We start from the raw sequence: 14,172 nt of genomic DNA on the forward strand, positions 1-14,172 counted from the left end.
ATTAATTTTTGTCAACTTTAATAAATTTTTAAACAATAATTTTTAGTAAAAGTAGAACATTTTGTAGTAATAAAACTAATACCTTCCAAATTACCTACGTACGTAAAAAAATAGGGGTTTCAAGTTAAAGTTATAGAAAATTGAGTATAGCCTAAGATAAACTATGACATTTAGAAAAATTCTGCAAAACTGCAAAAAATACAAATATAAATCTTAAAACAGCAATGTTTTAAATTGTTCCTAACCTTTTTATTTTTATTTAATATAAAATTCGTGGTTCATTGTCAATTTTTTGCTCTTTTTTTAGCCGCTAATAAATCTGAATATAAATACGATTTTTGTGTAGTAAATAAAAATTAATGGAAGTTCACTTGGTTTTGATGTGGTAGGGAAATCAAACTAAGCATTAATTTCATATTGTTTATTTTATTGTTTAAATACATTTACATTTTTTATTAATTAACACTTTTCTTCTCTAATTTTACTTTGACGCCATGTTTCGGTTTTGCAACCATACCATAAACCAAACGAACATCTTCAATTCTCTTATATTGTGAGGGTTTAAAATCGAATTTGCGTATAATTGTTGCTAAAAGTACTTTCAAAGACATCATGCCGTACTTGAAACCTAAAAAAAATCAATTTTGATAAAAATTATTATCGACAATGATTAAAAAACAAACCGATGCAATTTCTAGGACCATAACTGAACGGAATAAAGGAGCAACGATGACGATTTGCATTATTTTCGGGTAAAAATCGGTCAGGATTAAATTTCTTCGGGTCCTTCCAAAGTTCAGCTTTTTTACCAATGGAAGCAATGGGAACAAGAACAAAACTACCAGCTGGAATAGTCTTCGATCCTAATTTTACATCTTGCTCCACCGTTCTTGTAATAATTGGTACTATTGGAAGCACTCTGAGTGTTTCCTTAATCACACGTTCTAAATACTCCATTTTGTTTATGTCTTCTAAAGTTATTTCTCGATCATCAGGACCCAAAACTAATTCGAGTTCGGCCGTAACGTTTTCCTACAATTATTTATTTTAATTTTGTTTAATTTTTTTTATTTTTATCACCTGAATATCTGGATATATCCCCAAAACTATTAAAACCATTCCAATTGTGATAGCTGTAGTCTCACTACCAGTAACCAAAATTGTTTGGATTTCTTCCTCAATAGCCAATTGATCAATTTGTGAATTTGTCTCACTTGTTGTTAATAAATGATTCAGAAAACGTTTCTTCTTACAAGAATTTTCATCATCTATCCCAAATTCTTCGCTAGATTTCTTCAAATCTAAAATCTAAAATTTATTTCAATAATTTGTTAAAAAATTTCGATTATTTACTTGTTTTACGAAGGTAAACACTTCACTCGATGCTTTTTCCATTTCTTTTCCATACGTGGAACGTTTCCAAAGAAAATCAGGATGAAGCCAATAACTCAATGAACGAATTGCTAAAATATCTTCCATTCTGAAAAAAGAAATTAATAGATTTTTTTATTTTCAAACGATATTTTTCACCTTATTACTGTCTGAAGGTATTCATCCTGACCTTTAATTAAATCACTATCGACATCAGCGAGGGTCTCTAAATAAAAAAAATTATTTTGTTTCACAAAAAATGAAAATCCTCACCACACGCAATATCAAAAGTACATCTAAATAATTTCAGAAAAATATCCTCCGATTCTTTCCCACAACTCGCTTCAAGGACACAAACTAATTTATTTGCATGTTTTTGAAAAATTTCAATAAACGAATTGAGAATTTTCGGATTGAAAGTCGGATTAATAATCCTTCTTCGGTCTCTCCAAATACTCGCTACAATAAGAAAAAATCAAAATTTTCTCAAAATTTTGCAAATACTGACCAGGCGCTATCAAAAGTCCGTTCCTGAACAATTTAAACGCAAAATCGTAAAATTTCGGTTTCCCGAAACAACTGCTATTATTCAACACAATCTCAACATCTTCCGGTTTTGAGGTCACCACTAATAAATCTTTACCCAACCAGAATTTAAAAATTGATGGGCGTGTTCCAAACACTTGGATCATTCTTTTATAAAATACTGAAAACGAAGGTTTGATTGAAACAAATTTGTGATTTTTGTACCTTTTTGGCCCCCGATGAAGTAATGGGCGCTTCCGATGATGGGCCATCCGAAGGGTCCGTCTATCTTAGACCCATAATAGTATAACCATCGCCTGCTCCAATTGTATTTTATTATGAAAAAAAGGGCAAGGGCTGAGAGCCCCCAAGCTAAGGCATATGTAACGTCGGGTTGCATTGTACTGAATTTTGATCGTTTCAAAGAGCTTTCATTTATAACTGTTAAATCGTCTGTAAAAATTTCAGGAGTTGTAGTTGTCGAGGCGGATGTTTTAGTTTTTTATTTGGGTACTTGAATAACTTGAGAGAACTCGTTTTAATTATTTTTTTATTAATCAATATTATTACATTTCAGTGGAATCACCAAACAGTGCACTTTTTTTCAGGATTCATGCCGCTTCCCACCGGGCAATTGAAAGCCTCTGAAAATTCCTCCAAATTACTCATAATTCCCAAAACCCTGAATCGACTAGGCGAATGCTCATTTGTCTTGACAAGGTTACTCAAAAACTCAACCGATTCTTGACTACACCACGACTGAAATGAAATAGTATATTACATACAATTTTCTTTTTAAATACTATACAATTTTATTCACAACCGCGTTTAATAGTAATGGAGGTCAGTAATGAATACGGTGGTGAATAAAACATACTAAAAAGTTCTCAGTTACTTGAGCAAAATCCAAAAAGAACAATTTTGCATCTTTTTCCCCATCAACTTTTCTCCATGCTTGATACGCCAATTTAAGTCCGCCATTATCCGCCATATTTTCATTCAAAGTCAATTCACCATTGATATTCATTTCAATTTCTGGTACATAAAACGCGTTGAATTGGTCAATAAGACATTGTTTTTTTTTCTTAAAAGTCTCAGAATCCGAAAGTGAAATATTTAAATTATTGTGAATCCCCGAAGAATCAAAATGGTGGAGTAGCTCATGACCAAGAGTGCTACCAAATCTGCTATAGTCATAAATGAGATCATCACCTTTGTAGAACGTCGTGTGGAACATTGAAAGTGGTATTACTGCAAAAATATGATCAGTGGTGCCAACAAAAATTACTAACCACTAACGTATTCGATTGCTGGCTCTTTGCGCATAGGCGTTTACTTTAAACGGTGAGACCTGCCATCTAAAATAACAAAAATAGTAAGTTAATTTTTACACAGTTGGTAATTGTACAATCTGTGATTGTTAAACAATGCAAAAGAATAAGCTTGTTTAAAAGCTCGGATTCTTTGAGAATTCCCATAATTATCCCATTCACAAATTCCGACGTTTTCATAGAATGTATCTAGAGTCGTTGTGTTTGTGATAAACTCGGGGTATCCCAGAAAAATTTCGATATCATCTAATTTTTCAATTAGGGCATTTCGTTCGTTGTCACTAACCCAATCATTTATTATTAAACTTCTTTTGAAAGTTTTTTTGATATCGTGAAACAGTTTCACAGCCTGGAAATTAGTTTTTTTGATTGTGTTAGGTTGGTAGCAGTGTCATACATTACGTATTTTATTATTATTGAAGTGATAATTGACATAATCATGCGCAACTGCAAAACTCAGACTCGCCGAATCAATCACATCGAGAATTTTTCTTGTACAATATTCAGGCCTAAAAATTACACACTTTAATTAGGCTTTTTATCAGTTAAGATTGGTACCTGTCATAAAATTTCAACCCTAAAGCTTTGTAATACTCCTCAAAAGCGTTACGGATCACGTGACTACTTTCTGGCGCCATATGCAAAAAGGTTCGAAGAAGTAGAAAATTTTGAACGGTGTTTGGATCAGTTTGTTTGACAAGATTCAAAATTCCGTAGACAGATTTCGGGTCGAATAAATACACAACAAAGTCTTCAGTTATGTTAAGACCAGATGGCGAAAACAAGGCTTGAAAATAGTCAACCCAATTGATCTAAAATCAAAATTTTGAGTATAGGTTTTAAGTTAGAGGCCACTGACATCAATAGAGGCTCCAAATTTTGTCTCAGTCCAGTCCTGGAGTTGTCCCAACGTTAAAATATCACCAGGTGCTGTCACATTATCATCTAGAATCTGGAAACAAATCAGTCAAAAATTTTGCTTTGATCAACTTACTCCTCCTGAAAATAGTTGCGAAGCGAAAGCTTCAATCTTCTGTAACTCTTCAATTATCTCAAAATCGTGTTTTTCAGTTACTAGATATTTTATGATGTCTAGAATTAATTTTTTTAATGGATCTTCTTCAGTGTAAAGTTTTGTTTTGTATTTTTTTGCCATGTTTTTAAACGACTCTTGTAACACTTGATCGTGAGTTTTGATATGTTCAGGTCTGATCATTTTTGGTTCATTGAAACTATCTGGAATCATCTGAACCATATTTAGCAATAAATAAATTCAGATGGAAAACTTACAATTAGGACGTAATCCTCCGTATTGAAGTTTCTTACAGAAAACTCAAACATTTGTTGGACACCAAACTGGCGTGAAATTTCCCCGATTTGAGTCCAAGAGATTTTTGTTAGAGTTGTATTATCAACGAGTGGCATTCCGAATTGTTTCACAATCAAATTTTCAGGTTTTTCATAATGAGATTGTCTGTCAATATTGGTAGTATCCAGACAGGATTTATACGCCGTTTTGGCTTTTTTCAAAGCTTCAGCATCACCATTATGTATTGGAATAGACAATATGTCTAAAATTTGAAACGCAATAGTTTCAAGTTTCAAGATTTTAACTAACCTTTTCCTATTTCAATTATTGCGTTTTCAGTTGTGGTGAAAAGATCTAAAAGAGGGTCATTTGGGGGTTTTGGTTCGACGTTTTTGAAATTTCCACATGCATATTGGTAGAAGTCATCGCAAGGATCCACCGTCAAGTCTAGATACCTCTCATCTATGAAAAAATTGTGATAACTATTTTTTCAAGTTTATTATAATTTACCAAGGGCGTTGATAGTGACTAGAATCACAAGAGCTATTATTAGTTTAATCGCGTCCATCACTAGCACTAGCACTACTAAATTCCTAATGGCTATTTTCGATTAAGCCTTCTCGATAAGATAAACTTCTTGGAGATTATAGTTTGATTTTCGATCAATTAAGCATTTTTACATGATTTTTATTTTATTTTCATTGTATATAATTATCATTAAATTGCGGAAACTTGTAGATTTTTTCGATAAAAAAACTACAAAGAAAGCGCTGTGATTTGTATGAGAGTCCTTGAACTTCATCCAATTGGGTATTTCATTTTTTATCTTAAACCATCAATAAAACACTAAAATTGTAGGGAAGTTTACTGAACAACAATAAAATGAATTTGGTGACTAAACCTTTGATTGATTGATTTAGGATCTCTTATCGTTTTCTCGATCTAATCCACCTAATCGAAGATGTTTTTGTTGGAATTTTGCAATAAAAACCACAAGAAAATGAAAAATTTTATTTTACCACAATTGACATTTCTTTTCCGGGTTCATGGTACTACCAAGTGGACAATTGAAAGCTTGCGAAAATTCTTCCATATTGGATAAACTCCCGATGACTCTATACCTTTTTGGTGGATAACTACCACCAAGAATTAATGATAAAGCATAAGTTGATTCGTCACTGCACCACATCTGAGAAAAAAAAATACAGATTTGATATCACACCAAACAAAACTTTTACCGTTCCATAACCAATAAAAAACAATTGTTCCAAGGTGTAGTTGCCACTAGATTTGATTTCTTGGGTTTCTGCTAAAGTTTTAAAGGCTTTGTAAGATTCCCTTATGCCACCATTGTCAGCCAAATTTTCATTAATACAGTAGGAACCATTCACCTGGGAAAAAAATAATTTTTTGGTCACAATAGTGGTACCAACGTACGTAGTTGTCTATCTCAGGAACGTAATATTGACTGTATTGCTCTTTAAAACACTTGGTTCGTTCGTTAAACGCATCCATTGTTTGTTGGGACCACCACGATATCATAGTACCATCTTGGTCGTAATTTTTACCATTGACATCGAAACCATGGGTGATTTCGTGCCCGATAATACTACCAAGACGACTATAATCCAAAATTGGGTTATCACCGTAGAAAAATACAGGGTTGAGCATTGAAATTGGTACCACTGCAATTTTACAATTAGTACGAATGAGAAACCAGATAGAGTTTACCAATTTTGTTATTGGGACGGTTATAGTACGCATTTGCGTCAAAAGGTGATTTACCCCAACTGAAAAAAATTGGTGTTTTTTTTGTTTAGTTTGTAGTAGTACCTACAATGAACGGTCAAGTTTCCATAACTGTGTGAATTGGTACGCCTGTTTGAAGGCCCGAATTGTTCGAGCGTTTCCGTAATTATCCCATTCACAAATTCGGAAGTTTTGGTAAAATTTATCAAGGGTGTTTTTATCGTCGACAAAATCGGGATATCCAAGTAGTATCATCATGTTTTCAGCTTTTTTCAAAGCTTTATCACGTGATTCGTCCATCCAGTCAGATTTAAGTAAAATTTCTTTAAAAACTGCGCGAATATTTTCGATCATTTCTGAAACCTGAATCGTGGTTAAAATGTGGTTTTAAGACGGGAAGCCGTTAACTCTGGAGTTAGTTGTGCACATTTTTGGACTTCAATCGGAATTTATTAGAATTTTTTTGGAATTATCAGAGATCATTTGTTTTTGAAAATTACAATAAATTTCGTAGAACTAGGAATTATTTTGGAATTACAGGATTTTCAGTACCCGGAACGTATTTTCGACCATAACTCTGGAACTATTTGGCGTAGGCCCTTGTGTTCGGTACCATCGAAAAGCACCTTTAATTTTCCATCTTACAAAAAATAGTAGTTAAAAAGTTGTCAATTATTTAGAATCATGAAATATGCCTTATTAAACAGTAAAATGTGATAAAACAATAATAATAATGGGTACCAAAGTAAAAAAAAACTGCACCCCAGACTCGAACCCGCTACAACTATGATCTATTTCTAACTAACGCAAGTTAGGTTTGCTACTCGGATTTCCAACTCTAAATTATTGTCGTTAGAATGTTTTCCAAATAAGGATAAGGATAAGGAAAGTCGTGTGATGTTCACACCAGATTTATTTCCAAAAATTGGAAGATTCACAAAAAAATTTAAAAAATCTGTCGAAATCTGCCTTAAATTATACAGTGAGTTGAAAAAGTCTATGACCTTTAAAAGGTAAAATTTAAAAAAAACATAAAACTTATAAAATTGTTTGCGTTTTTTCCAAAGCACTCTTCGCAAAAACGCTTTTTCTTAATTTTGATCAGCATGTAAAATTTGAACATAACGTGTGATACATCGTTATAATCAAAAACAAAAAGACTTTTCAAATATACAGAAATTAAATATGGCGTCCATAAGAAAATCCAAAGTTGAGTGTTGTAACTCTGATATCAAGAGCGCCTTGGAAAATACGATGACAGATTTAGTTTCCTTGTAAAAAAGTGCCTTAAGAACGTTCTAGTTAAAAACGTCTAGGTCTTTTAGTTTTTGCTTGAAAAAATAAACACAAAAATTACAAATTTCCGTTTTTTTTTCCAATAATTCAAAAACTAAACATGACACATTAAATTTTCTTTCAGATTATTTTTCAGCAAAAAAATGTGCAACTTTGCCCTATGGTGGAGCTCAAAAAACAAACACACTGTATATATTTTTTATTTTACCATTTAAAGGTCACTAATGGACTCGCTGGGATACTCTGTATATCAAATGGCAAAATCCTGGAGTCGATCGGAGTTACAGTTTCTGCTAGAGAAGCAATTTTAGTTTTTTAATTTTAAAAAAAAATAAACTAGAGGTCTTACGTGAATTCTCTGACAATTTTACATAAAAGATGGTCAGTTACAGAAATAAATTTAGAATTAATATGAAAACAAGGGAATTAGCTTGAAAATACTGGTAGTTGGTCGAATATTTTTTGAGATAGGTATAGCAAATATTTTGGAAAATTAAATTGAAATTACAGAAATAAAGTTGGAATTTTAGGAATTACTTTGAAATTATAGAGATCAAACTGGAAACAATGGAATTACTGGAATTCCGGTGGATTTTTTTGGAATTGGAATTAGTTTTACACATTTTTTCAAATTAACGGCTCCTTGGTACTACATGGCTAAGGCTCGGATTATATGCACGAAAAATTCGTAAAATATGCGCATATACAGGGTGTTCGGTCCAAGTCGCCCCGGCCGATAACACCTAAACTTACTTATTTTATCTAAAACTAAATTTTCAAATAATACTATTCATTCCTGGCTTTCTTAGTAAATGCATCAATTTTTTTTGGCACATCCGGTGTAGCCAGAAATTCTATCAAATTTAGTTTTTCAAATGAAACTCCTATGTTTTTGTGCTCGAAACAATAATAATTGGCATGAAAAATACGGTAAACAACTATTTATTACATTTTACTTTATACAGGATGCGCCACAACTCACGCCCCAGAGAAAATTTTCAAGAAAGGTAAGATACCAAAAACATGAAAAAAATGTTTAAAAAATTCTATCTGCCAAAAAAATTTGCCATTAATTTTTTGACATTTGACATTTTTTTATATCTATTTAATGATACTGATGATTTTGTATATGTTTTTTTTATAGTTATTTAGTAAAGAGACAAAAATTTTGCCAATAAAAGCCACAAATAACATTAAACAGAGTTACAATTTAGCATACAGCTTCTTTGTCTCCTCTTTTAATAGCCTATAGCAAAAAAACTTGAAAAATTATTTTTCTAACAGAAATAAATAGAGTCAAAGTGCAAACTTTAAACCCTAATAACTTCAAAATTTTTATGTTTTTTTAACATTTTTTCCATGTTCCTGGTATTTTACCTTATATGGCATTTTTCTCTGGGGCGCGAGTTCTGACGCACCCTGTATAATGCACTGAGAAAACAATTTAAATTTTATAATTTTATTATCAAATTTTGCAACGTAGGCGGATTTTACTTGTCAAGGTATTCATTGCAAAGTACAATATAATAAACAATAGATTTGTCAAACTGTATCTAAGCACTTTTTTATTCACATCTTTGCTTTAAAATTAAAAATCAGGCTAAGCGACAAATTTCCTTATGAAATTCTAAGATTTAAGATGTTTTCTGATTGCACTGTGTTAAGCAAACTGTAAGAAATAGTGTCTTACCATATTTTTCATGCCAATTATTATTGTTTCGAGGAAAAAAACATAGGTGTTCTATTTGAAAAACTAAATTTGGTAACATTTCCGGCAACACCGGATGTGTTAAAAAAATTTCATACATTTATTAAGAAAGCCAAGAATTAATATTATTACTTAAATATTTACTTTTTGAAAAAAAGAAGTAAGTTTAGATGTTATCAGCCGGGGCGACTTGTACCGAACACCCAGTATATGCACGTATTTTCACAAAAATATGAACAATATATTAAGAAATATGCTTCAATATGCGTAACTTTTAACAATAAAAAATTTAAGTTGGGATAAATTTTTATCCTCGAGTACACTAAACTTTGTATTTTCGGCGTCTTGAACTGCATACGATGAACTAAAGAAAACAAATAAATTGGTTTTGCCTCAGACAAACCATTTTAATAACCATAATTAAGCCTATCTAAGAAATCTGTATTTTTCAGTAACAATTTCGCCATACCAAAAAGTATGAAATCAAACATTCTTTACTTCAACTATTTACTTTTTTGCAAATGATAAAGTACTAAAAAACCATTTTTTTCTATAATTTGAGGATTACAACTATCTACTTTATATTCAGTTTTTTTATACAGGGTGACCCAGGGGTTCGTGCACGCTCTATAACTTTTTTTCTATTCAAGTTATTTACATGATTTTTTTTAAACGATAGATCCAACAATGAGGCACGTTATAAAAATATTTCTATTCCCAAATAAGATACACAACTAAGTTACGTTTTTTAAATGAAAACCCCAACTTTTTATTACATATCTGGATTTGCCACTAAATTGTCAATATAATGCACCTTGGTTTCTTAGACTTACCTGCAATAGTTTTTGACTTATGCCAATTTATGTGTCAAAATTGCAACGTGCATAGACCCACAAAAAAATTCATAACTTCAAAACTATTCAAGACAACTTAACCAATTTTTTTCCCGTCGATTCCTTAAGCTTTAGCACATCTTTTAACAAAAAGGTAAACTGGGAGTCGATGTTTCATCGCCTACTACGATTTTTTGAAAATGACAAAATACTGAAATTGTTTCCTTTATTGTGATGTACTCCTGTTTCTATTACATTTTCATTTTATTGCAGCACATTTTTTTCAGAATTGCATAGATGTGTCGAACGATAACGGCCTACTCGATTTCTTTTTTTCAGAAAAAAAACCATCAACTTTACTTATTTTGAAAAAATCTCATAAATTTTACAAAGTAAAGTTGTTGAGCATGCACGCACCCCTGGGTCACCCTGTATATTTTTTTTTACATAAATTGCAATATGGACAAAAAAATCGCAAAAAAGCAGATAAGTCAAAAACAAAACAAAACTTCGTTTTCAAAATACGATCACATTTTTTATATTACTTTAATTTATATTAATTATTATTTTCTGGAGGCAAATGACTTAAAAAAACGCTTGATTCCATAATTTATATTCACAACAAATAATAAAACAAATTTAAAAAATAAACACTCAGCAAGATACTAATTCTTTGAGTCCGGCTTACAATTTACCGGTTGTTTTCTCTTTAATATATTATGTAATCGGATCATTTTTCTTAAACTGGCCAATTTTTGACTTGAACTGAAATTTTTAATCGGAAATTTGTGATTTGAAGAAAATATGCGCAAATATGCAGTGTTTCCCAAAATATGCACGACGTTGTCAAATATCCATTTTTTGTTTGGCTTATTTTAATCAAAAAACATTAGATATGCATAGAAAACTTACAATTTTGTTGATGTACCCCTTAATAACAAATATGCATTTTGCATATAATCCGAGCCTTATACAGTGCGATCAAAAAGTCTTTCTATCAAGTAGGCGTCCTAGTTGAGGACGTATGTTGCATGGCAGTTCGTATGTTACCTAGATGTCAAAAAATATTTTATAAAAAGTAAAACATTGAGCTAATTAAATTGAATTATTCTATGAAACGTCTCAAAACAAACTAAAATGAGATCTTGTTGGTGTTTATTCATAAAAATCGTTCACCACGGTTTCCTGTCATAATTTACATAAAAAATATTTTTACATTTCTCATTTGTCATTGTGACATTTTATCTTCTACAGACATACGTTTTAAATTTCTACGCTTGCTTGATAAACAGACTTTTTGATCGCACTGTACATGACTTACTTGAGACAATTTCTGGTTGTTGAAGTGGTACTTTTGATAGGCATATGTTACAGCATAACTGAGACTAGCCGTGTCAACAACATCTAGAATTTTCCTTGTGCAGTACTCCCAACGAGGGTACAATTGGTAGTTTTTGGCTTGGTAGTACTCTTCAAAGGCTTTGCGTGTGTCAGAATCACTGTCGGGTGCTTGGAAGAGAAAAACACGCAACAAAGCAAAGTTTTTGAGGACTTTAGAGTCGGTCTGTTTGACTAAATTGAGAGTACCGTAAATGCGTTCAATGCTTTGGTGGTATAGTTTGACCTGTGGGGTGATTTTGACCCCCGATTTGTGGAAAACTGCACCAAGGTACTCCACCCAATCTATCTAAACTTGAATTAAGAAAGAGAAAAAAACACATAAAACATACTTTTGCGTCTGGAATTTGTTGTTGCGTCCACTCTTGTAGTTGTTCCAAAGTCACTTCTGACTCTAGAGGCAAAATTGTACCATTTTGAATCTAGAAATGTGGTCATTATTGGTACAAAAATCACAATGACGTACTCCTCCCCTAGCAAGTGTTCTCATAAAAGTTGCCATTTCGTCGATTTCGGCCACAACTTCCTCGTCAGATTTCCCCGGATTGGTGTATTTTAGTAAATTTTTAGCAACAGTTTGAAGGAAAACATCAAAAGGTTGAGTAGTTGATCGTGTGACCCGATTTTTTCCAAATTTCGCAAAATCTTCTTCCAAAACATGATCGTAGCTTTGTCCCAAACTTGGTCTAAACAAAGTTGGATTGGTCAAAGTGTCCCAACTTAGTGCAATCATACTCTCATTTTGACTTTTTTGAGCCACACTGTAAACAAAAATTAGGGGAACTCCGTACTCACTAACTAGCTTTCCGATATCGTTCCAGGAGAAATTTACTGTTTTATTGGAAGTGGAGAGGAGGGGCATGCCCCCGAATTCTTCAATGGTGCGTAGTTGTGGTACCGCCACTGTATTATGTAGTTGGACATTAACGCAACTTTTGAAAGCCGTTTTGGCTTTTTTCAATGCGATGGGATCATCCTCGGAGGGGGAATTTGATAAAATTTCTGAAACTTAAAATATAGGAGCGAAAACTGGTACCAATTGAATGGTACCTCTCCCGACTTGAATCAATTCGTTTTCGAGAAGAGTGAAGTGGTCAAGGATGTTCATAGATGAAGGTCTTGGGTGGATTTTGGCAAAGTTACCACAAGTGAATTGGTAGAAGTTATCGCATGGGTTAGTTGATGGGTCCAAATAGATCATTTCTGGAATGTCTTCAAGAATCGGTTAGCAAGCAGTAAGGTTTAGCTCAAATTCGTACCATTTTCGTTGAAGTACTTTTCGGTTTTAGCACTTAGGGCACAAGTTAGAATAAAGGTTAATATTTTTAGCTTCATTATACTTTTCTTGACTCATTCAAAGTTTGGATCTTTGATTACCTCTTTATCTTAAAATTAATTCTTTTGATAAGATAAGTCACTTATTTTATCTTGACAAAGAATATCAATTAAAAATAAAGCAAGATTAAGAATTTTTTATTAATGACAAGGAAATACCTACCATTTGTATTTGTTTTCTTGTCATACTTTTTAGTACATACAGGATGTCCGGAATCTCGCGCATCTCCTTGATGATCTTGTATAATTTGTTTTTTTATAATTATTTAGTTAAGGCACAAAAATTATGCTAATAAAAGCCACAAATAACATTGAACAGAATTAGAATTTAGAATATAGCTTCCTTGTTTCCTCTTTTAATAGCCTATAGGAAAAAAACTTGGCAAATTATTTTTTCAACAGAAATAAATAGAACCAGTGCAAAATTCAAATCGTCGTAAGTAATAACTAACGAAATTTTTATAGATAATTTTTTTTACATTTTTCCATGTTTCTGGTATCTTACCTTATATGGCATTTTTCTCTTGGACGCGAGTTCTGGCGCACCCTGGATAAGCTGAGCAAAAAAAATGGTTTTTTGCTTAAAACATTAACTTTGGGATATAATTAATTAAAACGTGATAGTAAATAATAATATTGAATTCGTCTTTTTTTTCCTTTTCACCCATTAATGAAAATTTCAAGTAAGATAAGATACCAGGAGCATGAAAACAAGATACATAGAATTTTTTGAACATTTTTTTCATGTTCTTGGTATCCTACCTTAAATGGCATTTTTCTTTGAAGCACGAGTTCTGGCGCACCTGTATACTAAAACAATTTTGAGATTTTTGAAATTTTTATTTTAAAATATTAAATATTGCACTTTTTTTAGAATTTAATCAAGTTTTTAGCATCTTGATTTGTAATTTTCTTTAAGGAAATTAAGAAATGTGTATAATTTAATTACTAATAGTTTCAAATAGTTAATAAGTAAATCAAACGATTTTTTAAATTATTTGTTTATTCAGTTTATTAAATTACATAAATACTTGATATGCGCCAGAACTCGCGCCCCAGAGAAAAACGTCATATAAGGTAAGATACCAGGATCATGGAAAAAATGTTAAAAAAAATTTATGTATAAAAATTTCGAAGTTATGAGGGTTTAAAATTTGCACTTTGACTCTATTTATTTCTGTTGGAAAAGTAGTTTTCCAAGTTTTTTTGCTATAGGCTATTAAAAGAGGAAACAAGGAAGCTGTATGTTAAATTGTAACTCTCTTCAATGTTATTTGTGGCTTTTATTGGTAAAATTTTTGTGCGTTTACTAAATAA

General features: G+C 31.8%; 2 protein-coding genes across 2 annotated transcripts; both read right to left on the bottom strand.

Moving 5' to 3' along the window:
• Nucleotides 1-406: 406 nt before the first annotated feature.
• On the bottom strand, nt 407-2,305 carry LOC123009080 (cytochrome P450 4C1-like). The gene is made up of 8 exons (XM_044405203.1): nt 2,122-2,305; nt 1,880-2,077; nt 1,645-1,830; nt 1,531-1,597; nt 1,354-1,480; nt 1,081-1,308; nt 684-1,032; nt 407-628 (listed from the first exon to the last, which is right to left on the bottom strand). Exons 1-8 carry the CDS (start codon nt 2,294-2,296, stop codon nt 456-458), a joined length of 1,503 nt encoding a protein of 500 aa, XP_044261138.1. The 5' UTR covers nt 2,297-2,305; the 3' UTR covers nt 407-455.
• Nucleotides 2,306-2,429: 124 nt separating this feature from the next.
• LOC123009135 lies at nt 2,430-12,899 on the bottom strand. The gene is made up of 21 exons (XM_044405263.1): nt 12,780-12,899; nt 12,571-12,732; nt 11,987-12,522; nt 11,853-11,942; nt 11,444-11,809; nt 6,374-6,648; nt 6,268-6,326; nt 5,974-6,221; nt 5,775-5,927; nt 5,559-5,725; nt 5,047-5,147; nt 4,846-4,998; nt 4,518-4,798; nt 4,222-4,473; nt 4,087-4,179; nt 3,786-4,039; nt 3,625-3,736; nt 3,305-3,576; nt 3,196-3,254; nt 2,792-3,147; nt 2,430-2,655 (listed from the first exon to the last, which is right to left on the bottom strand). The coding sequence occupies exons 1-21, from the start codon at nt 12,853-12,855 to the stop codon at nt 2,479-2,481; spliced, it is 4,242 nt and encodes a 1,413-aa protein (XP_044261198.1). The 5' UTR covers nt 12,856-12,899; the 3' UTR covers nt 2,430-2,478.
• Nucleotides 12,900-14,172: the final 1,273 nt, after the last annotated feature.

Source organism: Tribolium madens, unplaced genomic scaffold (assembly GCF_015345945.1).
Source record: "Tribolium madens isolate multiple individuals breed KSU strain unplaced genomic scaffold, Tmad_KSU_1.1 Scaffold_71;HRSCAF=194;Tcas5.2_LG6, whole genome shotgun sequence".
NCBI classification, from domain to species: Eukaryota; Metazoa; Arthropoda; class Insecta; order Coleoptera; family Tenebrionidae; genus Tribolium; species Tribolium madens.